Raw genomic sequence first — 25,799 nt, forward strand, 5'->3', positions numbered from 1 at the left:
TGATTTGCCATGCACTGTCCAATAAGGGTCCATGATAGTTGTACATGGAGATAATGCAATCCATGGCCCTCCAAATGTTGTTGGACTACAACCATCATCAATTATAGATAGTACAGCCAATGATAAGAAAGGATGAGACTGACTTCTTCTAGAGCAGGGGTCCCCAACCCCCCGGTCTGTGGATCTGTCCTGGTTCATGGCCTTGGAAGGACCAGGCCACCAGGACAGATGAGTGGCAAGCAGGAGGTAAGTGGCAAGCAGGAGGTGAGTGGCGAGCTCCTATTAGGTTCTAATGCCACTTCTGATCTGACAGGAGGTGTTCACTCCCCACTTCCCTCCTGCTGCTGCTAGATCAGCTGTGCCTGTGGCATTAGAATCTAATAGGAGGTTCTAAGCCACTGCTGATCTAACAGGAGGCGGAGCTTCAATTGCTGCTGCTCCTGCTTGCCATTTCCTTTATGAGCTCAGACACACACACACAAACCACGGTCCTTGGGAGAATGGTCTTCAACTAAACTGATCCCTGGTGTCAAAATGGTTGGGGACCACTGCTCTAGAGGACCACATGTTGCCCACCCATATGGTACATCATCTCCACTCCAAGATCTCAATAACTAGAAAGGAGATATGAGCATTTAATAAAGCAAAGCCAAAGTGCACATGGAATTCTAGAACCTCAGCAATGCTAGAACTGCTGGGGGAGAAGGAAGATATATGCATTCCCTTTGTGAAACAGTTACAAGTAAAAAAAATCATGTCGTAATATAGAACATTTGAACAAGCCCCCAATGTTAATTATTATTGCACAAAAAGAACAGACACTGAATTACATATGTAAGTTCAAAGACCAAGGAATCCAAAGAATCTCGCTACTGAGACCACAGTTCAACCATGTACTGTAATGTATCCTACAGTGTAAAAAAAATTTTTTAATCACCAGTAGATCATGGCAGTGGCAGGTACAGAAGAAACATGAGCACCAGGAAAATGCATTCAAAAGTTCCTTGGCCATCTTGTATAATACAATCACAAAAATAATAAAATATTCTGTAAAATTATCACAAAAAAAATAAAAATCCAATGTACTGATTGTACTCCCTGACCCTCTCCACACTCAAATTTAACAGTGCAGAGTGAGAGAGTCTATTCTGATAATATTTCACACTTATGTTGCATAGTACTCAATAGTGAATATACAAAATGCAAGATAATTGGGTCTCATCTTCCGTAATCATGTGTGCTTGTAGACAGGTTCTGAAGCAGGCCAAAATCCAAATCTAAAATTTGACTTACCAAATCTCTATTGGTTCAATGGAACTACTCTAATTAGGGCCGCACACACACAAAAAGACGTTGACCTTAGTGTTTTACATGGGTTAAGCCAATGGTTCTCATACTAAGGAGCACCACTGGGGGAGGGGGAGTTCCAGAGAGATTGTGTGTGTGTCTGTGTGAGAGAGAATCTATCCAGATGAAACCACCTACTCCCCTCCAGTCTTAACCTGCTTGGCTAGAACATCCCCACAGCAGAGAAGTGACCAGTTTGTGGTTATGAATGATTGTCTCATATGGCCGTTTATTTCATCCTTGAATTAAAGAGAATGGCTGCTTTGTTCTAATGGTGTTTCCCTGTAAATTATTTTAGGAGCAGATCAGAACCATCTTCGACTTCTTCTTTCATTCAAATGTTAGTCTGAGATTTACACCCCAGTGCATATAACAAAAGTGGGGAACCTCTTCAGCCTACGTGTCAAGTTCAATTCCAGATAAATTCTCAAGAGGGCACACTTGGATAGGATCAACAGCAAAAAGGTAGGGCCAACAATATTAGAATATATTAGTTTAATGTTCTTTCTGAAACTAACAACAACTCAGAAGAACTGGATTCAACCCTAGGGCAGGAGGTTTTCCAGCTCTACCACAAATCCTTATACAGTATACAGTAACAAGGTACCAGCACACAACAGCATACTGTACAATAATTTTACATGTTTGCCAAGTATTCGGGATGTTTATCCCAAAGGTCACAAGACTGGAAACCAATGGCTCATGCCAACATCAATCAAGACTCAAGGTTCTCTCTCTCTCTCGTTGCTGCAAGGTGCCTTCACCTTCCACATTCCTACCTTTGCAATAAGGACCCGAGCAAATATAGCTTAGGACATTTTTGCACGAGTAGCAATAGATCTAGACCTCACCAAAAGAGATGAGAGAATTGCTTAGAGAAGTATGTCTGACTAATACTATGGCTCAATTCAGCAATTTTTATTTTTTTATTTTAAAAATCATAAAGTTCAACTACAGGTATACAGTATTATGAAGAGACACCTGTAGATGTTTTGCGTATAAATTTCTTTTCAGAAGACAAAACAACCCATTCCTTCTGCTGTTCTGCAAGCTTTTCTGCCAAGCATTTTATTAAAACAGGGTCCACTTTTGAATCAAATTTATTGGCAAACCAATGCCCATAGTTTATAAGCCACCTGAGTTCTGCCGCTCCAAAAATGCATACACTGCGAAGATGTGTGCCAGTGCAAGGGGGATAGAGATGGCCCTCAAGGTAGTTCCATTTTACTAAACGGGTTTTGCTCTGAAGATCTGTGATATCATGAGCATCCCTTGAAACTTGTCCAGGTGCTCCAGGCACTCGAACAAGTGTTGCCCAAAAGTGCTCATCAGGTGAGTAAGTGTCTCTAGACCATTCAAAAAAATCTTGAGCGAGAGGACTTTCAAGGACATACTGCACAAAAGCCCGGCATAAAACAAAATAAGCACTGCCTACAAACATTTCAATATTATGAGGTGGTGGCTCCTTAGAGATATTAGTTTTCACAGGCATCTTCATGTATTTGTAAGGCGTATTCTGGAGTTCATAATGATAGATAAACCGTTCTCTTTTACTGCTGCTTGGTTTGACTGTCTCTAACATGTTTCCTCCATTTAACTTCTTAAGTTCAGATACCAGCTCAAAGTTTGATTTCAGAGGAAAATCTTGACCACACAAATTAATTACATACTTCCATGGAGTGGAAGATTTAAGTAAATCAGATAAACAATTCAGATCTGCCTGGAGCCTTGAAATAGCTGCATATTCCACTTCCTCCAATCTGGATGCAATAAAAATATTAGGGAAGCATTTGGCTAAATTCTCCAAAGCACGCTTGAAAGTGCTAGATGACTTTTGGTCATAATGGATACAGTAGACATTTTGACTACTATATATTGTATGAATGAGTCTTTCAACCATTATGGCATCTTTGTGAACAACCAAAGAATAAGCTAATGGGAATACTTCCTCTTCCTGGGAAAGAGGTTTTAAATGATACTCTCTTATTGTATGGTATACTTGACAGTTAGTAGTAATTGCAACAACATCTTCATCATCTAAATCGATTATCCTTTTTCTCCTTATCTCTAATGACTTTCCAACCTCCTCAGGCTCTTGATTGTACAAGAGGAAACAGTTAATCTCATACTGGATGTCTTGGTTGAAGTTGGTGTACTTGTTCTTCACAAACGACGAGGTGCTTAAATAGGGTTCCACTAAGTAAGTATCTTTGTGAGAGAACAACAGTTCCTCAACTTTGAGAAGTTTCAGCAGCAAAAACAGCCACACAATTACAAACAAGATCAGGAATCGCTTTCCTGCTGGATTACCATAGCAGAACTTGTGTCTTTTCATTCTGTGAAAAGAATAGAGTGAAAAGCAAAATTAAAGGCAATTCCATTATTTTATATCTATGACACAAACACCAACAAGACTGACATTTCAGTGATAGCAGAACAAAGGGAAGCTTTTCAGGACTGGAAAAATATGGTCTGCTGTCAGAGACAAAAAACAAGATGATACCTTCCCCCATTACAGATTTCAAAAGCCAAGCAGATTGGTTGAAGTCAGCTGAATCTGACTCTAACACTAGATACATGACATCTTCTGCCATATGTTTTCCCCAAACACCCAGCAACAACAAAATACACAATAGTTAACATTTTCAAGCAGGGCCCCATCCCTTGGTGGACCTCCTCTCGAACACTTTTCAACAGAATTCTTCACACAACAGGTCTCATAAGAGTTCCTCTCTCAGAGAGAGGATGCAAATATTTATATTGTGTCGACAGCCTGAAGTGAATGGAACAATCCACTGTCATCATTACTTATACTGACTGGTGAAATAATTAGGTGGAGCTGAAAATCAGCTGTCCTGGGTAATTTGTTGTTGTTTAGTCATTAAGTCATGTCTGACTCTTCATGACCCCGTGGACCAGAGCACGCCAGGCCCTCCTGTCTTCCACTGCCTCCCGGAATTTGGTCAAATTCATGTCGGTAGCTTTGATGATACTGTCCAACCATCTCGTCCTCCGTCGTCCCCTTCTCCTCTTGCCTTCGCATTTTTCCAACATCAGGGTCTTTTCCAGGGAGTCTTATCTTCTCATCAGATGGCCAAAGTATTGGAGCCTCAGCTTCAGGATCTGTCCTTCCAGTGAGCACTCAGGGTTGATTTCCTTTAGAATTGATAGGTTTGATCTCCTTGCAGTCCAGGGGACTCTCAAGAGCCTCCTCCAGCACCACAATTCAAAAGCATCCATTTGTCGGCAGTCAGCCTTTTTTATGGTCCAGCTCTCACTTCCACACATCACTACTGGAAAAACCATAGCTTTGACTATCCGTACATTCGTCGGCAAGGTGATGTCTCTGCTTTTTAAGATGCCGTCTAGGTTTGTCATCGCTTTCCTGCCAAGAAGCAGGTGTCTTAATTTTGTGGCTGCTGTCACCATCTGCAGTGATCATCTGCCTCCATATCTTCCCCTTCTATTTGCCAGGACGTGATGTGACCAATGGCCATGATTTTAGGGTTTTTTTTTTATGTTGAGCTTCAGACCATTTTTTTTCACTTTCCTCTTTCACCCTCATTACGAGGTTCTTTAATTCCTCCTCACTTTCTGCCATCAGAGTGGTATCATCTGCATATTGGAGGTTGTTGATATTTCTTGTGGCAATCTTTATTCTGGTTTGGGATTCCTCCAGTCTGGCCTTTCGCATGATGTATTCTGCATATAAGTTAAATAATCAGGGGGACAATATACAGCCTTGTCGTACTCCTTTCCCAAGTTTGAACCAATCAGTTGTTCCATATCCAGTTCTAACTGTTGCTTCCTGTCCCATGTATAGATTTCTCAGGAGATAGATAAGGTGGTGAGGCACTCCCATTTCTTTAAGGACTTGCCATAGTTTGCTGTGGTCCACACAGTCAAAGGCTTTTGCATAGTCAATAAAGCAGAAGTAGATGTTTTTCTGGAACTCTCTGGCTTTCTCCATAATCCAGCACAATTTGGTCTCTAGTTCCTCTGCCCCTTCGAAATCCAGCTTGTACTTCTGGCAGTTCTCGGTCCACATACTGCTGAAGCCTACCTTGGAGGATTTTGAGCATAACATTGCTAGCGTGTGAAATGAGTGCAATTGTACAGTAGTTGGAGCATTCTTTGGCACTGCCCTTCTTTGGGATTGGGAAGTAGACTGATCTTTTCCTATCCTCTGGCCACTGCTGAGTTTTCCAAACTTGCTGGCATACTGAGTGTAGCACCTTAACAGTGTCATCTATTTTAAATAGTTCAACGGGAATGCCATCACTTCCACTGGCCTTGTTGTTAGCCAGGCTTCCTAAGGCCCACTTGACTTCACTCTCCAGGATGTCTGGCTCAAGGTCAGCAACTACATTGTCTGGGTTGTCCGGGACATCCACATCTTGCTGGTATAATTCTTCTGTGTATTCTTGCCACCACTTCTTGATGTCTTCTGCTTCTGTTAGGTCCCTCCCATTTTTGTCCTTTATCATGTTCATCTTTGCACAAAATGTTCCTTTAATATCTCCAATTTTCTTGAACAGATCTCTGGTTTTTCCCTTTCTGTTTTTTTCCTCTGTTTCTTTGCACTGTTCATTTAAGAAGGCCCTCTTGTCTCTCCTTGCTATTCTTTGGAATACTGCATTCAATTTTCTGTAACTTTCCCTATCTCCCTTGCATTTTGTTTCCCTTCTCTTCTCTGCTATTTATAAGGCCTCGTTGGACAGCCACTTTGCTTTCTTGCATTTCCTTTTCTTTGGGATGGTTTTTGTTGCTGCCTCCAGTACAATGTTACGAGCCTCTATCCATTGTTCTTCAGGCACTCTCTCCACCAAATCTAGTTCCTTAAATCTGTTCTTCACTTCCACTGTGTATTCATAAGGGATTTGGTTTAGATTATACCTGACTAGCCCAGTGGTTTTTCCTACTCTCTTCAGTTTAAGCTTGAATTTTGCTATGAGAAGCTGATGATCAGAGCCACAATCAGCTCCAGGTCTTGTTTTTGCTGACTGTATAGAGTTTCTCCATCTTTGGCTGCAGAGAATATAGCCAGTCTGATTTTGGTATTGCCCATCTGGTGATTTCCATGTGTAGAGTCACGTCTTGTGTTGTTGGAAAAGAGTGTTTGTGATGACCAGCTTGTTCTCTTGACAAAACACTACAGTGGGGTCTCTACTTAAGAACGTCCCTACTTAAGAACAATTCTACTTAAGAACAGCTCCATTTGCTAAATTTTGCTTCTACTTGAGAACAGAAATCCAAGATAAGAACAGGAAAAAAAACCTTTCCTGCTCTTTTTTTAACCTTAGGTCATCTTAGGTTAAAAAAAAAATTCTCGCCCTAGTGGTAGAGTACGTATTAACCAGCTTTGCATTAGTTCTTATGGGAACTAATGCTTCAATGTACGAACGCACCTCTACATAACAAAAAAACAGCCAGAACGGATTAATTGGTTTTCAGTCCATTCCTATGGGAAATTTTGCTTCAACTTAAGAACGTTTCAACTTAAGAACACCATTCCAAAACAGATTAAGTTCTTAAGTAGAGGTTCCACTGTAGTTTCTATGGACGGAAAAGAGCAGATACGGATTAAATGGTTTTCAATGCATTCCTATGGGAAATGCAGATTCAACATAAGAACTTTTCCACTTGAGAACCACCTTCCAATACGGATTAAGTTCTTAAGTAGAGACCCCACTGTATTAGCCTTTGTCCTGCTTCGTTTTTCACTCCAAGGCCAAACTTACCTGTTGTTCCTTTCATCTCTTGACTCCCTACTTTAGCATTCCAGTCCCCTGTAATGACAAGAACATCTTTCTTTGGTGTCAGTTCCAGAAGGTGTTGTAAGTCTTCATAGAAATGGTCAATTTCAGCCATCATTGGTGGTTGGTGTATAAACTTGAATGACTGTGATGTTGAAAGGTCTGCCTTGGATTCTAATTGAAATCATTCTATCATTTTTTACATTGTATCCCAGTACAGCTTTTCCCACTCTTTTGTGGACTATGAGGGCTACTCCATTTCTTAATCTACGGGATTCTTCCCCACAATACTGTAGTAGATATAATTGTCTGAATTGAATTCGCCCATTCCCACCCATTTTAGTTCACTGACACCCAGGATGTCAATGTTTATTCTTGCCATCTTCTGTTTGACCACATCTTACCAAGGTTCATAGATCTTACATTCCAGGTTCCTATGCAGTATTTTTCTCTGCAGCACCAGACTTTCCTTTTACTTCCAGGCATGTCCACAGCTGAGCATCCTTTCAGCTTTGGCCCAACCACTTCATTAGCTGTGGAGCTATTTGTACTAGTCCTCTGCACTTCCTCAGTAGCATGTTAGACGCCTTCCAACCTGAGGGGCTCATCTGCCAGCATCATATCTTTTAGCCTTTTGTTTCTGTTCATTGGGTATTCTTGGCAAAGATACTGGAGTGGCTTGCCAGTTCCTGCTGCAGGTGGATCACGTTTAGTCAGAACTCTCCACTATGACCTGTCCGTCTTGGTTGTCCCTGCATGGCTTAGCCCGTAGCTTCTCTGAATTACTCAAGCCCCTTCACCACAACAAGGTAGCAAGCCGTGAAGGGTGTCCTGGGTAAGAGAGATATACTTTCAAATTCCTTCTTGGTATCTCAGCCTGTCAAGCATTTTTAGCAGTGATAAGAACAGCTATAGCCACAATGGTGCCTCTCAAGACCTGGCCAACAGTGATAATACAGTACTTTGTAGTGTTGAGCAAGAAAGAAGTTAAGATTATGAGTGACGCAGAGTGACCTAATGTCACAGTTAACATTTTGCTAATTTGGGGGATAGATCAGTATAGCTGGTATAAAGAATTTTGCTAATGCATTTGGTTCTATGAAATTTCAATATCAATGAGTAAAATAGGCCAGCTTCTCATCAGGAAGAACTACAAATAGTTTTATTTCATTATCTGAAGTGTATAATTACCATTTGCTAATGGTTTTCCCCCATTATATTATTTTCCTGTGCTGATTTTTTGTTTTGTTTTTATTACAAAGCTAATATAGTACACAGCCCACTTGTTTTGAGTAAGATATATTTTAAATTTTATTTACAGGGTAAGAATTATTACAGCAAATTAGGCAGATATTCTGTAGGAACTGTTGGAAGGACAGCTGAGCAGTAACACAAAACTGAACTAGAGCTTCATTTTCATAAATTCTTTGTGGACAACTGATGTTCTAAAATCCTCAATAGCACAATAAGTCCAACATTTTATGGAAAGAGAGGCAGAGGTGCAACAAGCAGGTGGCAAACACACTACTATGAGGAACAGTGATTATCGCATAACACATAGGTCATGGGATTCATCCAGTGTGGTGCTGGAGAGCACAAGAGAACTTTATTCCTCTTCCTTTTACGTGCAGGTCCCTACACTGCCCAAAAATAGCTCCAAAGGGTTTCTCATACCACCAGATGTTGAGGAGCACATGAGGGACTGTGGTGGAAAGATAGGATCTCCCCACCCCAACCCAGGTCTGCCATTTCACTAGTGAAAGTCCACCATTTCATACAGCCTATAGCAGAACTTGGAAAACTTACTTTCCAAATACAAATGCAAGAGTAGGCAATAATTTAGCAAGTAGTATTTAGCAATTTTTAGTAATATTTCGTAGGCAATATTATTTTGATCTTAATATGACCCAATTCACTAAACCTAGTGAGTTTACTAAATTATCACCCCAATTCCCAGATGGAGGACTCAAGTTCTTTGTGTCACCACCCCACCCCACCCTGGCTAAGCAGAAACATGGCAGTTTCAAAAGAAGGCCAAATGGAGAGGGGTGTGTGCATGCATAGCTTGTACTTATTTGTTTGAAGAACTGGGGTATCACTTCCAATCCACAGCTGCCACAGCTTTAACTTAAAAACAGCAGCCATACTGCTTCGTACATCTTTCCTGACTTAGATCTGAGAACGTAAGAACATAAGAAGAGCCCTGATGAATCAAGCCAAGGGCCCATCTAGTCCAGCTTCCTGTATCTTTCAGTGGCCCCACCAGATGCCTCTGGGAGCACATGAGACAACTAGATACCTGTCTCCTGATATCCCTTCCTTGCATCTGGCATTTTGGAGGTACCTTCCTTTTAAGCCTGCAGATTATACATCCCCATCAAGGCTTGTAAACTGTGCTGGACCTTTCCTCCAGAAATCTGTCCAATCTCCTTTTCAAGGCATCTAGGCCAGATGCCACCACCACATCCAGTGGCAAGGAGTTCCACGGACTAACAAAATGCTGGGTAAAGACATTTTTTTTCTTTTGTTCTTTTCTCCCAACATTCAATTGGAGTGGATGTTCCCTATTTCTGGTATTGCGTGAGAGGAAAAGAGCTTCCCTCTCTCCACCTTATCCACCCCCTGCATAATTTTATATGTCTCAATCATGTTCCCCCCTCAGACACCTTTTCTCTAGACTAAATAGCCCCAAACACTGTAGCTTTTTCTCATAAGGGAGGTGCCTCAGCCCATCATTTTAGTTGCTCTCTTCTGCACCTTTTCCAGTTCCACTATGTCTTTTTTGAGGTGTGGCAACCAGAACTGTACGCAATACTCCAGGTGCAGCCTTACCAACATTTTGTACAATGGCATTATAATGTTGGCTGTTTTATCTTCAATCCCTTTTAATAATACCTAGCATGGAATTGGCCTTCTTCACTGCCGCCACACACTGGGTCGACACTTTCATCAAGCTGTCCACCAGCACACCAAGATCTCTTTCCTGATCTGTCATGGACAGCTCAGAACCCATCAACTGATGAATAAAGTTTTGATTTTTTTTGCCCCGATGTGCATCACTTTACATTTTCTTATACTGAAACACATTTGCCATTTTGCTGCCCATTCTCCCAGTTCGGAGAGATCCTTCTGGAGCTCTTCACAATTCCTGGTCTTCACCACCCAGAAAGGCATGCTTGGTGAAATCCATCTTGCCGAAGACCTTTGAACTTTCCTAGAAAAATCTATCTTGCCATGAACTTTGGACTTTTAAGTTCTTCATACTGGTAATCCTGAAGAAGTCGTTTTGATCCATGAAAGCTCGCATATTGTATGATGATTTAGTGGTCTATAAAGGTATCACCTACTCTTCCATTTGTATTTTGTATTTACCACATGGCTCCCTTTTATTTCAATGGGATTACTTTCTGGAGTTACACCTCTCCGAATCCCCAGCTAACAATGGCCAGTTGCTATGCCAAGCTAGAGGATTTGGGGAAACGGTAGTGCATTAAAAGTAACTTTTCCAAGTACTGACCTGTTGATAAGAACCCATTCTTTGATGGATTTTCTCTCTGATGCTCAACAGAATTCCACATATAGCCAGAAGCCTCTAAATATTTCCTCTCTCAAAAGAAGGAACCCTCTTGCATCAAGTGCCTGGGCATGCAGTCAACAGCATAGGAAATACGCAGCAGTTGGGCTAGTTCCTGACATATTTGTTGAAAGAGACAGTTTAGAAACACACTGTCAGCAGAGGATAAACATACGTGGAAATTGGCAGCCTGATGCCTTGTTCAGCAAATACTGTACAGAGGAAGCATTGTAGTCTTTATTATGCAAAACTCTTACAAGTTGTGAGCTTTGTCCTCAAATGTTCTAATTAATATTTAAACCAGTGAAACAGATAATTTCCGAACAGCTTGTAAATTTTGGATGCAGCCATATCTTTGCCTGTAGCTAAAATCATATGAAGAGGAAGTTCCTCAGCAGGCCATCTTAAAGGTAAAGGTTCCCCTTGACAAATTGTCCTGTCGTGTCCGATTCTAGGGTGCGGTGCTCCTCCCCGTCTCCAAGCTGTAGAGCCAGCGTTTGTCCATACACAGTTTCTGTGGTCACATGGCCAGCGCAACTAGACACAGAACGCCGTTACCTTCCCACCAAGGTGGTACCTAGTTATTGACTCGCATTTTTACATGCTTTCAAACTGCTAGATTGGCAGGAGCTGGGAGCAGCCCACCTTACCCAGCTGCAAAATTCAGAAAGACAAATGTGCCTACACTACACTGTGTAGTGTAATGGTACACTACACAAAGCCCCCTTTATATAGCCTCAGTTTCCCTAATGTGGTATCTGATTTTATGTGATACATGGTGACATGCCTCTCCAAATGCAAAACTTCTACCTGAGAAATGCATTCTCCCAGTGTTTGATCCTACAATTACCTGGTAACTGAATAAGAAGATACCAAAGAATGGCCATGTGTCAAAATGCCTTACAAATATATATTTAATGTACCCAAATTTCAGCCTAATACCTATGGAACTTTTCTCATGGATTGCAGAATAAAACAGAAAATATATACAATTTTCTGCATATAGTTGCTGAAATCCTCTTGCCTAGTGTAAGAAGCCATACTAGAGTAGTCCCTCTGAATCGCAGTGGATTTGGTGATTTAACCCCTCCATAAATTCCATTGATTCAAAAGGGTGCACTGTAGTCGTGACTAAATTTAGCAGAGTAATTTTCAACTAGAATAGGCCCACTGAATCAGTGGAACTTCAGCGTTGCCAATGAAATTTTATTTTTCATTTCCCCAACTTTTCATGGTTTTCCATAACCAGCATTTGTCAACTTCCCTAACCACCATTAAAATATAACCACAAGTTTAAAAAATGAATAGGTATTTAAAGATTGTATCTTGCTAAACGTTTAAACTAGCCTTGCTTTGCAAATGCTACAGGCAGACCTTGGAAATCATGCGGGGACAGGGCTCAACAAACACATTAGGCTGGTTGTGAGGGGTGGAACTGAGAAAAAGGTGGAACTGGGAAAGGGCATCATTAAGTTTTACTTGTGTTCTGCTACTTTTCTATTCCAGTTGCCACAAGAACTGGTCGTGCTCTTGCAGCAGCCGGTCAAAAATCCACTGCTTGAATATATTTTAATCACAATTTCCCTGACTTCAGACCAATTTCCCTGACCAATTCCCATTTCCCTGACTTTTTAGATAATGGCAACCCGAACTTACAGAGGGCTTGAAGCATCAAATCCCTACTAATTCATGGTCCTGCTCTAGTGCAACTTGCTATGCTAAACAACAAAATTTCAGCCATTCTGTGAAGAAGATAACTCAAGCTTATATGTTTTCTGGCTGCCTATTTACATCTCTTGGAGCACCAGAGTGCATAGACAGAAACTGGCTAAAAAGAGACATCACAACAACCAGCCTTAGATGAAGCCAGCACCAGATATTATGTGTGCATGTGTGTACTCATACCGTACATATATAGAAGTTTGCAAAGAAGCAGAAGTTGTCAGTGCTGTCTGTTGTTACATTTAGTTATCAGAGTAAGAAACATGGAGAGATACCCCAGTTTCATCATCCCTCTCTTCTCTCTTTGGTTTCCCCACACAAACTAGCACTTTTTTGGTATGAAATCACTCTAGAAGCATTTAAAGTAGGGGGGGAAAGTTTCTTCACGTACAAATATCATATGAAGTTACAGTCAAAAGAATATGAGGGGGAGATGGAATTCTCCACCATATGCAGAGAGACTCCTCCCAACGTGCGGCCTCATTGGAGGTCAGAGGAAGAAAGAAGGGCTATTAATGATACAAACAATAGAGGCAAGCAGAACATTAAAAAGGTTGTGGGCTTGCCTCAAAAGCCAGAGGTGGGGGAAAGAACCTTACCAATAAGTTAGTGGCAGAGGATAATCATCTTAGGTTAGTGCATGTTATTACCGTATTTTTCCGTGTATAAAACAACACTTTTTCCTAAAATAGAGGAAAAATTGAGGGTTGTTTTATACACGGTAGTAGGGAGGGAGGGATCAAAGTGCTTTGATTCCTGCTTTCCCCCTCCACTTTTTGAAAAGAAAGTGGAGGGGGAATGCACCCCCTCCACTTCCTTTGCAAAAAGTGGAGGGGGAAAGCAGCTTTTTGCAAAGAAAGTGGATGGGAAAGCACTTTCTTCCCAAGAAAGTGGAGGGGGAAAGCAGGAATCAAAGTGCTTTCATCCCTTTCCCCTCCACTTTCTTGCAAAAAAAGAAATTTTAATGCATCCGCAAAGGCTTTCACGGCCGGGATCTAATGGTTGTTGTGGGTTTTTCAGGCTCTTTGGCTGTGCTCTGAAGGTTGTTCTTCCTGACGTTTCACCAGTCTCTGTGGCCGGCATCTTCAGAGGACAGCACTCTGAAGATGCCAGCCACAGAGACTGGCAAAATGTCAGGAAGAACAACCTTCAGAACACGGCCAAAGAGCCCAAAAAACCCACAACAACCAAAAGAAATTTTAGGTTGGAAAAGCGGGGGGTATCCTATACTTGAGGGTGTATTATAGACAGAAAAATACGGTATGTCAACACAACCATCCATGTGTTGTCCTGTATGACGGAAAAGATTGGACATGTTTAGCCTTAAGAAAAGATGATAGGGGGGTGATATGATAGCACTTTTCAAATAATTGAAAGGCTGTCATACAGAGGAGGAGCAGGATCTGTTCTCGATCGTCCGAGAGCGCAGGACATGCAAAAGTGGGCTCAAGTTACAGGAAGCTAGATTTCAGCTGAATACCAGGAAAAACCTTGTAATTGTTAGAGCAGTATGGCAGTGGAACCAATTAACTTGAGAGGTGTTGAGTGTTCCAACACTGGAGACATTCAAGAGAAACTTAGACAAACACCTGGCAGGTATCCTTTGATTTGTATTCCTGCATCAACCAAGGGGTTGGACTGGTTGGCTTTATAGGCCCCTTCCAACTTCACTATTCTACGATTCTCTGATCTCAGTTCTGCTACTATAGTGTGAAACCAGCACTAGTCCTATTGTTTGCAGCGGAACTTACTGTATTGAGCAGGTATTAGCTGTAGCCTTCTTCTTCCTTCACAGCATCCCTTGTCCCACACATAGTATGTGCAAACACATCTGGCAAATATGCCTTGTTTGGTTACAATTCTACCCATTCTGTCGACAACGGACCTTGCGGTCACTCTCAACAAAGACTGCTTTGTGTAGTACAGATTTTGTGTAACTTCTATACTATGAAACCAATGTGATTATCACATGTGGTCATCTACATTTAGGCTGTCTACTTTTTTTTTTTTTTTTTTTGCAATTCCAGACAGGAAAGAAGTATGTAGAAAACACATGTGTGAGACATACCAATGTTATAGTAAGTTTGTGTTCCCTAAATGGATTTACCAGACTTGAAAATTCTGCTTGATGGTGTCTGTTCAAAAAGGGTAGTCTACTCTGAAAGAAGCAATATTCTTTGATACCATGGCCAAAATCTAACAGTTAGCCTCTACTAGCTAGATGATGTCCATTAAATCAATAGAACATACATTTTGTTTGATCTATTGATTTAATGGACATCATCTAGCTAGCATAATCAAATTGCCATTGATTAAATAGGTCTCCTCTAATAAGACTAACTATAAGAGTTGTTTAACAAAAGAAGGAATATCAACATGAAGATATTATCTGCCAAAGCTTTCCAAAATTTCAAAGTAATAGGTGAAATAGCTTGAAAATATTTTCCAGAAAGAATTATCAATCTTTGATGTGCTCTTTGATGATCCAAACCACTATTTCTTTTTTTTATTTATATTTCACCCAGAACTGGGACTTGAGGCAGTTCATAACATGATTTAAGAGCAAATGCAAAACGAAAACACAGTTGTCATATAAAAACATAATGAAACAAATTATACTACGGATTTTATTAAAACACAGTTGAATTAAAGACCATTCAAAGGGCACATGCATTTTTAAAATGAGATACAACACCCATGACAAGCTCTCGGTCAAGCTCACAGACAATGGAACAATACAGACCAGCTACAGATTTGGATCCTTTCAATGGCTCTATGCTCAAGTATGTACAAATTATGTCATTTGTTTCAAAACAAAGGGATGCTGTTTCTGGGCAGTAAAGAGAGGTGGTGCAACACATTTTTTTCTCTTCACTTGTTACCTACCAGTACAGAACTGAGCAATGAGAAGAAAGAGGGCAGCCTGAATACAAGAAAACTGCAGGAGGCAGTGGAACAGAAAGCAATGCCACCTTGGCAGAGGAGCACTCTTTTTCAGTTCACTTATGCACATTTTTATATTGCAAATTTTGACTGGAGCCTTGCTGCTGTTTTATTTAACGAGAGTCATTTCTTTTGTCCGATTATACACTTCCCTAATTATTTTTGCCTTGTGATTTTTACAGAGAGCTAGGACTGATCTGGACTAGAATTCTTTTTTGGACTGCTCTGAATACATACTGATTTTCTACAGTTCTTTAATGTTTTTCTTCTGTTTTTATTTCTTCCTCCCCAATAAACAGATACCAAGTTAGGTTCAAACTTCAGGACTTTATTTTGGGTGTGCCTTCTAATTTACTGATATGATTTTTCCTGGATAAATTTTCTTCCATATTCTCCTGGTTCTAAGGAACCTGTTCCCTAGCCTAGAATATGTAGCAATAAATTAATGGCCAGTATCCTGTTGCATAGTAGCAATGATATGACCAACTGCAGCAGACTACCAGAAATTAAGAGTCCCCATTTTGACTCAGGCAATGAGGCAAAATTGTGTACTACAGGAAATCAAAGCAAGGATTCTTTCAGTCTCTGCTACTGCTAAAGTTATTCCCACTGCACCAGTGCAGCTTTGCAGCAGGATTCTGGGTTTTGTTTCTCAGTCTTTAAGGCAAAGACTAATTAACAGCAAGGGGAAAGAAAGTTTTATCTGACTGGTGGAAAATAAAAGAGCAAACGTCTTTTTTTTGATGGTTAATTTTTTTATGTTAAAATTCCTTCTTACATTTTAACATAAGTTTTACTTTTCTTTACTTTTCATTTATTCACTACTCAATCTTGTCTGGAATTTATTGAATTTCCTCCAATTTGTGTCTTGTGCCTTTACTTTATGGATCTTATTCTATGTTTATTTGCTGTCATCTGAATAAGTCATATTTTTATCTGTGATTTATCAGAATATATCTTCATGTGCATCCATGTATAACCTCGGGTCATCTCCGGTTGTACCCTCTGTCACTGGGGCAAACAAATTTCAGTCAGAACATGTTCTGAAAGGCTGGACAGAAATATTAAACATACACACTAAAATGTCTTATCTGTTTCAGGAAACGTCCAAAAAACAGTGCTGGCCTCGATCTCCTGCACAAGAGGCCAACAAGGGATACCATACTTCCATGAATCTATTTTGTTTTATTTCCCTTCTATAGAGTTTAATGTGACAAGTCAGTTTTTCCATAAGAGCCAGTCTCCATATTCCATTTTGAAATCTTTGCAAGGACAGGTCTTGAGCGTCCCTCCACTGATGGGCAATTTTGTTGTGGGTGTGACAAACCCAGACCTACTGGGATCTATCACACAGTTACTAAGCTGCCACCAACCATTCCCTATAATAAGTCACACAGACCAGGGATGGATTTTTAAACAATAAAAGAATAAGGTTTATTTTAAATACAAACAGGGTAAATAAAACAATCAGGTGAATAAAATAAAGTAACGTGGCTTATTCTCACACACACAAGCATACAGTTTGGTTCACCTAGAACCTTTAACTTAAAGCACAGACCCTGAACCCATCAGTTCTGGCTAACCAACAGACCCCTGAACCTTTCAGGTTGGTACTCTGACACACAGTAGTACCCTGTCAGACACCCAGACTCCCACAACAGCCTCTTCTTCCCCAGCTGCTGCTTCGTCCCAACCCAGTGTCTCACAGTCTGTCTCAGCATCTCACAGTATGTCACTCACCACACAGGCATCACATATTTATACAGTACAGCCCCTCCTCCTGATGTCCCGCCTTCCACTCCCCATAGGATGGAACTTTCCCTCCAAACCCATGACAGACAGGTAACATCAGTGCTGTATGTAACACCTCCCCTCTTTATAAGTTGTTTTGTAGGGGGAAAGCTAACGTGCTTTTCACCAAAAAACAACCTGAATAAAACATACAACAACAGTTATACATTCCATATTATACTTACTCATACTTACATTCTAAGTTAAACACAGCAAATAGGCATTTAAACATTTACCATAAACATTACATTAATTTACCTTTATTCATACAAACCAAATTCAAAAACAGGTACATTTTACTTTTTGTCATCATATATACATATAGTCCATGTTCTTTCGCCGTCTTCATTCTTCAGGTCTTCTTGATAAGGCGTCAGCAACCCAGTTCACTGACCCTTTGACCACCTTCACTTCAAAGTCATAGTCCTGTAGATTCAAAGCCCACCTCATAAGTTTGCTATTGTGGGTTTTCATTGTCTTTAACCATTGCAATGGTGAATGGTCAGTACACAGAATAAAATGTCTTCCCCAGATGTAAGGCTTGGCCTTCTGGATCGCGTAGACTATGGCCAAACACTCCTTCTCCACGGTTGCCAAATGTCTCTCACCTTTTTGAAGTTTCCTACTCAGGTAGGACACAGGATGCTGGTCACCATTCTCATCCTCCTGGCACAGAACTGCTCCTACCCCGCTGTTAGACGCATCGGTGTAGATGATGAACTCCCGGTCGAAGTCTGGAGCACGCAGGACAGGATAGTTGATTAACGCCTCCTTCAACCTCTGGAACGCCGCCTCACAGTCGCTGGTCCACGGGATGCGGTCATCAGCCTTCTTCCTCGTCAGATCGGTCAGCGGAGCCGCAATCTCGCTAAACCTCGGGATGAACTTTCTGTAGTAGCCCACCAACCCAAGAAATGATTTGACCTTTTTCTTGGTGTTGGGTCTAGGCCAATCACGAACAGCTTCTATTTTGGCCTCCAGGGGTTTTATCATTCCTCCCCCTACCATGTGACCCAAGTATTTTATTTCTGGGCTACCCAGCTGACACTTGCTGGCCTTTACTGTTAGCCCTGCTGCACTTAACCTCTGCAGCACTAACTCCAGGTGTATCAGGTGATCTTCCCAGGTATTACTGAAGATCCCTATGTCGTCAATGTAGGCCACTGTAAAGTCACTGAGCCCTGCCAAGGTCTGGTCCATCAGCCTTTGGAATGTGGCTGGTGCATTCCTGAGACCAAAGCTCAGGACTCGAAACTCATAGAGACCAAAAGGGCTGCAAAAGGCAGTCTTTTCTTGATCCCTGGGATCAATTCTTAATTGCCAATATCCCTTTACCAGGTCCAATGATGAGATGAACCGACAACCCCCTATGGTTTCAATCAGGTTGTCTAGCCTGGGCATTGGGTAGGCATCAGGAGTGGTTACACGGTTTAATTTCCTGTAATCAACACAAAACCTAATGCTCCCATCAGGCTTGTCCACAAGGACTATCGGAGAGGACCAAGGACTAGAAGAGGGGACGATTATGTTCTCCCTAAGCATCTCGTCCAGCTCCTTCCGCACCTTGTCCCTATAGGGTCCCGTTACTCGGTATGGGGATACTGCCTGCGGGGGTGCATCCCCTGTGTGGATCCGATGCATCACTCCCTTCACTATCCCCGGCTTGTTGGAAAACACCTGTTGATATTTACTAAGCAGCATTTTTAGTTCTTGCTGCTGGTCTTGGGTGAGTGCAGGACTGATCTTTACCTCCTCTGGGTTGTATTTTACTTCCCCTCTACCCTCCCAGAAGGGTAATTCCGCTTCCTCACACTCAGCTGCTTTTATCGCGAATAAAACCCTCTGTTCCCCTCTGTAGTAGGGTTTTAGGGCATTCACATGAACCACCCTCCTTGCTTGGTTCTCCTCCTGCTCTATAAGGTAGTTCAGGTCTGACATCTTGGAAATGACCCTATATGGTCCTGCCCATTTGAGCTGCAGTTTATTCTCTCTGCAGGGCCTAAGCCAAAGCACTTCCTCCCCTGGGTCAAAGTGCCTCTCTCTAGCTTTGTGGTCATACCATGTTTTCTGTCTGACCTTCTGAGCTTGCAGGTTTTCTGCTGCCAGCTCTAGATTTCGCTTTAGGTCATTCATCAAGGTGTCTATGTATGTCACAACGTCTTGTGGGTCATCCTGGGTGATCTGCTCCCAATTTTGTTTGATCAAATCAAGGGGCCCTTTCACCCGTCTCCCAAATAGAAGTTCAAATGGACTAAACCCGGTACTGGCTTGTGGCACTGATCGATAAGCAAACAAAAGGGATTGCAGCTTCTGGTCCCAATTGTTTGGATTCTCTGCCAAGTAAGCCCTAATCATGCGCATTAGAGTCCCATTGAACTTCTCAGTTAACCCATTGCTTTCAGGATGATAAGCAGTGGTTTCCTTGTGCTTAATTCCACAGATCTGCCATAAGCGTTTCATGAGCTTTGATGTGAACGATGCGCCCAAATCTGTGATTATCTCTGAGGCAAATCCCATCCTGGACATATACCCCACCAAAGCATCGGCCACTGTGTTAGTTTCAATGTTAGTCAGGGGTATGGCTTCAGGATACCTTGTGGCATGGTCCACAATTGTTAGGATGAACCTGTTCCCCCTTTTTGTGGCCTTGGGCAAAGGTCCCACAATATCCACCCCTATGCATTTAAACGGAGTGTCAATCACAGGCAAAGGGCACAACTTTGCTTTGGTCCTATCGCGGTTATTCCCCTGCCTTTGACACACATCGCATTGTTTACAGAACTCCCTGATCTGCTTCCCTATGTCAGGCCAGTAGAAATTCTGTGTGATTCTCTGCTGTGTTTTGTTGACCCCTAAGTGTGCAGCAAACATGTCAGAGTGCCCCCTTTGTAAGATCATGGGGCGATACTTTTCAGGTACCACCAGCTGACTTCTGATCCCATCTCCCCCTTTTGAGATATTCCTCAGGGTTTCTCTATATAAAATCCCCTTTTTCTCCAGAAATCTCACTGGGGTCTCAGGTGTTAGCTGGGCGTCAGTCACCTGTTCAAAACACTTTTGGAGAGTGGCGTCTGCCTTTTGCTCCTGTCCAAATCTGCTGTCTGTGGTTAAGGTTTCCACCACAGCTTCTGAACTTCCCCCTGCTTCCGTCTCTGGCTCATCATTACCCCCCTGAACTGTCCCTGTGGTGGCTTGTGAGCGTGTAATCACTAGCACCCTTTTCACATGTTCAGCCAGGTCATTTCCCACGAGCACGGCTGCTGGCAGAGTCGATGAAATCGCTAGCCGCCAATCTCCCCTCCAGCCTTGAAAGTTGACAGGTACCTCTGCTACTGGCAGAGAGATTATCTGCCCCTCAATCCCTGCCACCTTCATGCTCTCATTTGGGATTATAAACTCCCTAGGGATGATATCTGGATGGCACAGGGTTACCTGGGAACAAGTGTCCCGCAGCCCCCTATACTGACGGTCAAGTACTCCTACGTCCACCCCTGCTGTCTCAAACAACTGAGAATCTGTTTTTATCAGCAAGCAGCGCTTTACCTCCAGAAGAGGACCATTTTCCTCAGCCTGATCAGCAGAGGTAGCTGTTCCAGACTGAGTAGTCATGGCAACAGGCTCCCTCTGTGACAATGAGCTTTGCTCTTTCTGGACACAGAACACAGCTTTTGGCTTGGTCCCACTAGAATTCTGAGGCACCATTCCTTTTAGCTGCTTCAATTTCTCACACTCTGAGATCAGATGACCCTTTCCCTGACAGAAATAGCATTTTCTAGTGTATTTGGATTCCCTCTCCTCTTGTTTCGGTTTTCCCTCCAAATTCTGAGGGCTTGGTTTCATGCCTGAGGGCTTCCCTTCACCATGGGCCCCTCCCCCTTGCTGGCTTTTCCCTGGTCCCTGAGAGTACTTGCTGTAGGTTTCTCCGGGTTTACCTACAGATTTCCCCTCACCCAAGGGCTTTCTTATTTGGGAGATAAAATCCGCGATCTCTGCGGCTGCTGCCACAGATTTCGGTCTCCTTTCCCTCACCTGGAAGTTCAATTCCCCATGCAGGACTGAATAGAACTGTTCCAGGGCTATCAAGTCTTTAAGCTGTTCATAGGTCTCTGTCCCCTCCTGCGATAGCCATTTCTCAAGCAGCCTCACCAATTGGGCCCCCACTTGGGTAAAAGTCTGTTCTGGCTTCTTGGTAAGGGACCTGAATCTCTGTCTCAGCTGCTCTGCATTTATCCCATGTCTTGCAAACACCAGTTTTTTAAACTCTGCAAAATCTTTCATCCGTTCCTCAGGCATCTCGGCATAAACCTCAGCCAGGCTACCACTGATTAAAGATCGCATGATGGTCATCTTCTCAGTTTCCCTCACTGAGAAGTCCACAAACGCTCTTTCCACTAAGGAAAAGAACACCTCAGGACAATCTCCCTTGTGGTACACAGGGAATTTCTTCAGGTCAGCCTTAGACAATTGGCCTCCCTCAGAATCCCTATTATTATTATTGTTCTGGTTCATCAGTTCCAGTTTTCTTAATTCAAACGCCATCTTCTCTCTCTCCATTCTTTCTTCTCTCTCCATTCTCTCTCTCTCTCGCTCTAATTCAAATGCCATTTTCTCTCTCTCTAATCTTTCCTCCATTTCCCTCACCCTCAGTTCATGCTGTTGGGCTAGGATCAATTTTCTAAGTTCTGGGTTCTGCTCTCCTGTGCTGTCACCTTGCACTGAGCCAAATTCATCCTCAGAACCTTGGTCAATCTGGGGGTCTTTCACTTCACTCATGTCTGCTACTTGGCTTCGAGTCAAGGGCATAACCCCCCCCCCTCAGAACAGGCTGCTTTAAAAGTCAAGCCTCAAAATAAAACGACCACTTTTTTCCTTTTTGCCTCAGAACCAGCTCTCCCTAGAGATTGCTGCTGTTCTTCAGCACTTAAATTGCAACAGTATCGAGTCAGAGCCTACCCCCCTCTGCTGGGCCTCTCAGCTGGCAAGCTAGCTCGCTGTTGCTACGCAGTTTTGCCTCAGCGTTTTCCCGCCAAAACTAGGCTGCCTCAGAGCACCTTAATCTAAGTCTCCCCAGTTGGCACGTTCTTCTACTAGCGCACCTCCCCGTGAGGTACACCTAGAAGATTACCTACGCGCCTCAGACTGTCCCTGACTAGACCCCCCTTGCTCTGGGCACACCTGCCAAGGCTTTGCTGGACCGCTGGACAACTGGACCAGTCGTATCCCACACGCTGGACACCAATCAATGTGACAAACCCAGACCTACTGGGATCTATCACACAGTTACTAAGCTGCCACCAACCATTCCCTATAATAAGTCACACAGACCAGGGATGGATTTTTAAACAATAAAAGAATAAGGTTTATTTTAAATACAAACAGGGTAAATAAAACAATCAGGTGAATAAAATAAAGTAACGTGGCTTATTCTCACACACACAAGCATACAGTTTGGTTCACCTAGAACCTTTAACTTAAAGCACAGACCCTGAACCCATCAGTTCTGGCTAACCAACAGACCCCTGAACCTTTCAGGTTGGTACTCTGACACACAGTAGTACCCTGTCAGACACCCAGACTCCCACAACAGCCTCTTCTTCCCCAGCTGCTGCTTCGTCCCAACCCAGTGTCTCACAGTCTGTCTCAGCATCTCACAGTATGTCACTCACCACACAGGCATCACATATTTATACAGTACAGCCCCTCCTCCTGATGTCCCGCCTTCCACTCCCCATAGGATGGAACTTTCCCTCCAAACCCATGACAGACAGGTAACATCAGTGCTGTATGTAACAGTGGGCTCTTCCTAATATAATCCCAATTAGTTCTTTATTCACAATATTTTCATTCCCTCCCGTAAATAATGAAAAAAGTAGCAGTTTCATTTGAAATTATTTTTTCTTTTGTTATACTTTCCAACCACTTAATTACTTCAGACCAGAAAATTTCCACCCTTGGGCATGTTAGCCACATATGTTCCAGAGTTCCTTTATTCCTACAATTCCTCCAGCACATGTCTGATATTTCTTTATTTATTCTATGTAATTTCGCAGGGTATATGTACCATCTGTGATTATTCTGTCCTTACCTGCTTTCTAAATATAAGGAGGGAAGGAACTTGGTACTGTATATCAGTGTCAGCATTCTGTTCCAGAGACTAGGGGCCAAAGTAGAGAAGGCATGATTCCTTGTTTTTGCCTTTTTTGTTTCCCTCGGTATGGCCACTTTTAAGAGCATGGACTGAGCAGAGCAGGTGGAATGGATTGCTGATTTCTTGTTCCTGTTCCCTGGAATAGGTGGCCACCTTTTTCTCCCCCCCCCCCCCCGTGATATTTATCATTGTGTTTTACTGCACTTGTTATTTTAATATTTCAATATGTCAGTCATCATGAAAATTGTATACTTAAAGTGCAATATAAAAGAATACATAAATGAAACTACAATCTAAGTATAGAAAACACAAAAGGAAAGTGGCATTCCAGAGAAGACAATAAACATTTTTAAAATTATTAAGTGGAAATATGTTCAAAAATGATTATTATTGTATATGACACTGTTAGAAAAAAACATATGTCAAATGTATACAAGAACCTGACAATTTGGAAATCCTCAAATTTAATTTTTCAATTGTTCTCAAAACACTAGTCTTTTGCAAATATAGTATAAAATAACAATACAGGAGTTTTTTTAAAAATATCCCCCATTGAACATGCCACCTTACAGAGGCGAACAGTTGTTGTAGTTCTTGTAATTTTAAAGAAACATGGGTCCCTATATTCAGAAAACTTGTAGTCAACCATAATTCTTAGTTTATAGCAGGTGGGTAAAAAGTGGAAATCTACTCTTTTAGGGAGCAGTATTATTCTTCTGCCATCTGTCACTAAGTAGTAGCACCTGTTCGGTGGAGTACAGTGGTGTAGTGAAGCCAGGGCACCTACTGATTAGCAGGGGCTATGACATCATCCCCCATCACCCTCGGACTTTCCTATTCCCACTGACCTTAGCTGCAAACATCCCAATTCATACCTTTAAGACTGGCAAGAAGGAAGACCTCATCCAATGTTCGCTACTTGGAAGTAAGCCTTGTAGAACACTGTAGGATTTTTTTCAGAGCAGGGAGGTATAGGATTGGGTCACACTCTGTTGAAAATTTTCACCTGCTCTTCTTTTTTCTTGTGTAAGTATGAAACGTATGATGTTAACATTCCTTTTCCTCTTATTCCCTCCTCCTCCCCATTAAGGAGACAGTAAATAACCTTTAAGCATTTTAATCAAAGCTGAGTCATGAGACTCAGTATTAAAATATGTCACTTGGTACCTGGCTAATTTTCCTCTGCTCCCAATTCCAGGCGCCGAAATAATCTGTGGAAATATATACAGGCTACCAGAATGCACAGATTTTTCACAAAGCCATATTTATCCTGGATTTGGATATATAAAGAAGCAACTTTGTTTTAAGATGATGGGAGTACAACATAAATATAATGATTAAAGCAAATTCCCTGCAAAGTTTGCAGCCTGTGTATATAACACGGTCATTCTCTGTGCTGTCAAAAATGTTTCCTTTCTCTTTTCCCTTCTATTTTAAAAATGTGTTTGCACACATTTTGAAGAGAAGGATTATTAAAAGGTTGTAAGGATTATAAACTTCTGTCTGTCTTGTTCAATTCAGTTGTTCCAGACTTAGTGCCATTGCTCTTGCTGAACAGAGAGGAGATGTAATTCAAGACATACTAGGTATGTCTGAATCTTATTCTACTTACGTAGGTAAAGGTAAAGGTTCCCCTTGACAATTTGTCCAGTCGTGTTCGACTCTAGGAGGCGGTGCTCATCCCTGTTTCCAAGCCATAGAGCCAGCGTTTGTCCGAAGACAATCTTCCATGGTCACATGGCCAGTGCGACTTAGACATGGAACGCTGTTACCTTCCCACTGAGGTGGTCCCTATTTATCTACTCGCATTTGCATGCTTTCAAACTGCTAGGTTGGCGGGAGCTGGGACAAGCGATGGGTGCTCACTCTGTCATGTTGATTCGATCTTACAGCTGCAGATCTATAGACCTTACAGCACAGAGGCTTCTGCGATTGAACCCGCAGAGCCACCACGTCCCTGCTCTTCTCTTCTACTTACCTAGAGCCACATATTTGTTGTTATGGACCACTGAGTCAAAATTTACTTATGCCAACCCTAAAAGAGCTTTTGAATATGTGAGATGTTCAAGGAGTGATTGACTATGGCCACTCCCAACTCCAGCCATTAAGTTTTCATAGCTAATCAAGGCTGTGAGCCCAGCACTCCTAAATCCTGGTCCAACCCATTACAGCACTCTTGACTCTCAGAGCTACAATAGATAGACCAAAGGTTTGTTGCACATTAGGACTAGTGTATCTCACATAACATTGTTCTGTTGTCTATGAATCACCATAACCCTCTGAGGATCAAAACACTGATGCACAGGGTCACCTGTATTCTTCGTCGTTGGTCTTCTACCGGATTGGATGTCATCATAGAAATTTAGACATTTAATATAACAGCTCTAAACTGTGTTGCATTCAAATCAGCCTCCCACGTTCTTCAGCCAACAGGTTCTTCTCCTTCCTGCATTTCTTTCCCATTTGTCTAGATCATTGCTCATTAGGAGGATGAAGTATTCCAACATCCTGTAATTCA

The 25,799-nt window shown here is 42.1% G+C and overlaps 1 protein-coding gene across 3 annotated transcripts in view; it reads right to left on the minus strand.

The window, feature by feature from the left end:
- Positions 1-658: 658 nt before the first annotated feature.
- GCNT4 (glucosaminyl (N-acetyl) transferase 4) overlaps positions 659-25,799 on the minus strand; it is a 39,478-nt gene continuing 14,337 nt past the window's right edge. For all 3 annotated transcript variants that reach the window (XM_020804027.3, XM_020804025.3, XM_020804028.3), the window contains exon 3: positions 659-3,683. In XM_020804027.3, coding sequence (XP_020659686.2) covers positions 2,315-3,682 — 1,368 coding nt within the window. In that variant the 5' untranslated portion in view covers position 3,683 and the 3' untranslated portion in view covers positions 659-2,314. The remainder of the gene's footprint in view (positions 3,684-25,799) is intronic.

This window comes from Pogona vitticeps, chromosome 2 (genome assembly GCF_051106095.1).
Source record: "Pogona vitticeps strain Pit_001003342236 chromosome 2, PviZW2.1, whole genome shotgun sequence".
Lineage (NCBI taxonomy): Eukaryota > Metazoa > Chordata > Lepidosauria > Squamata > Agamidae > Pogona > Pogona vitticeps.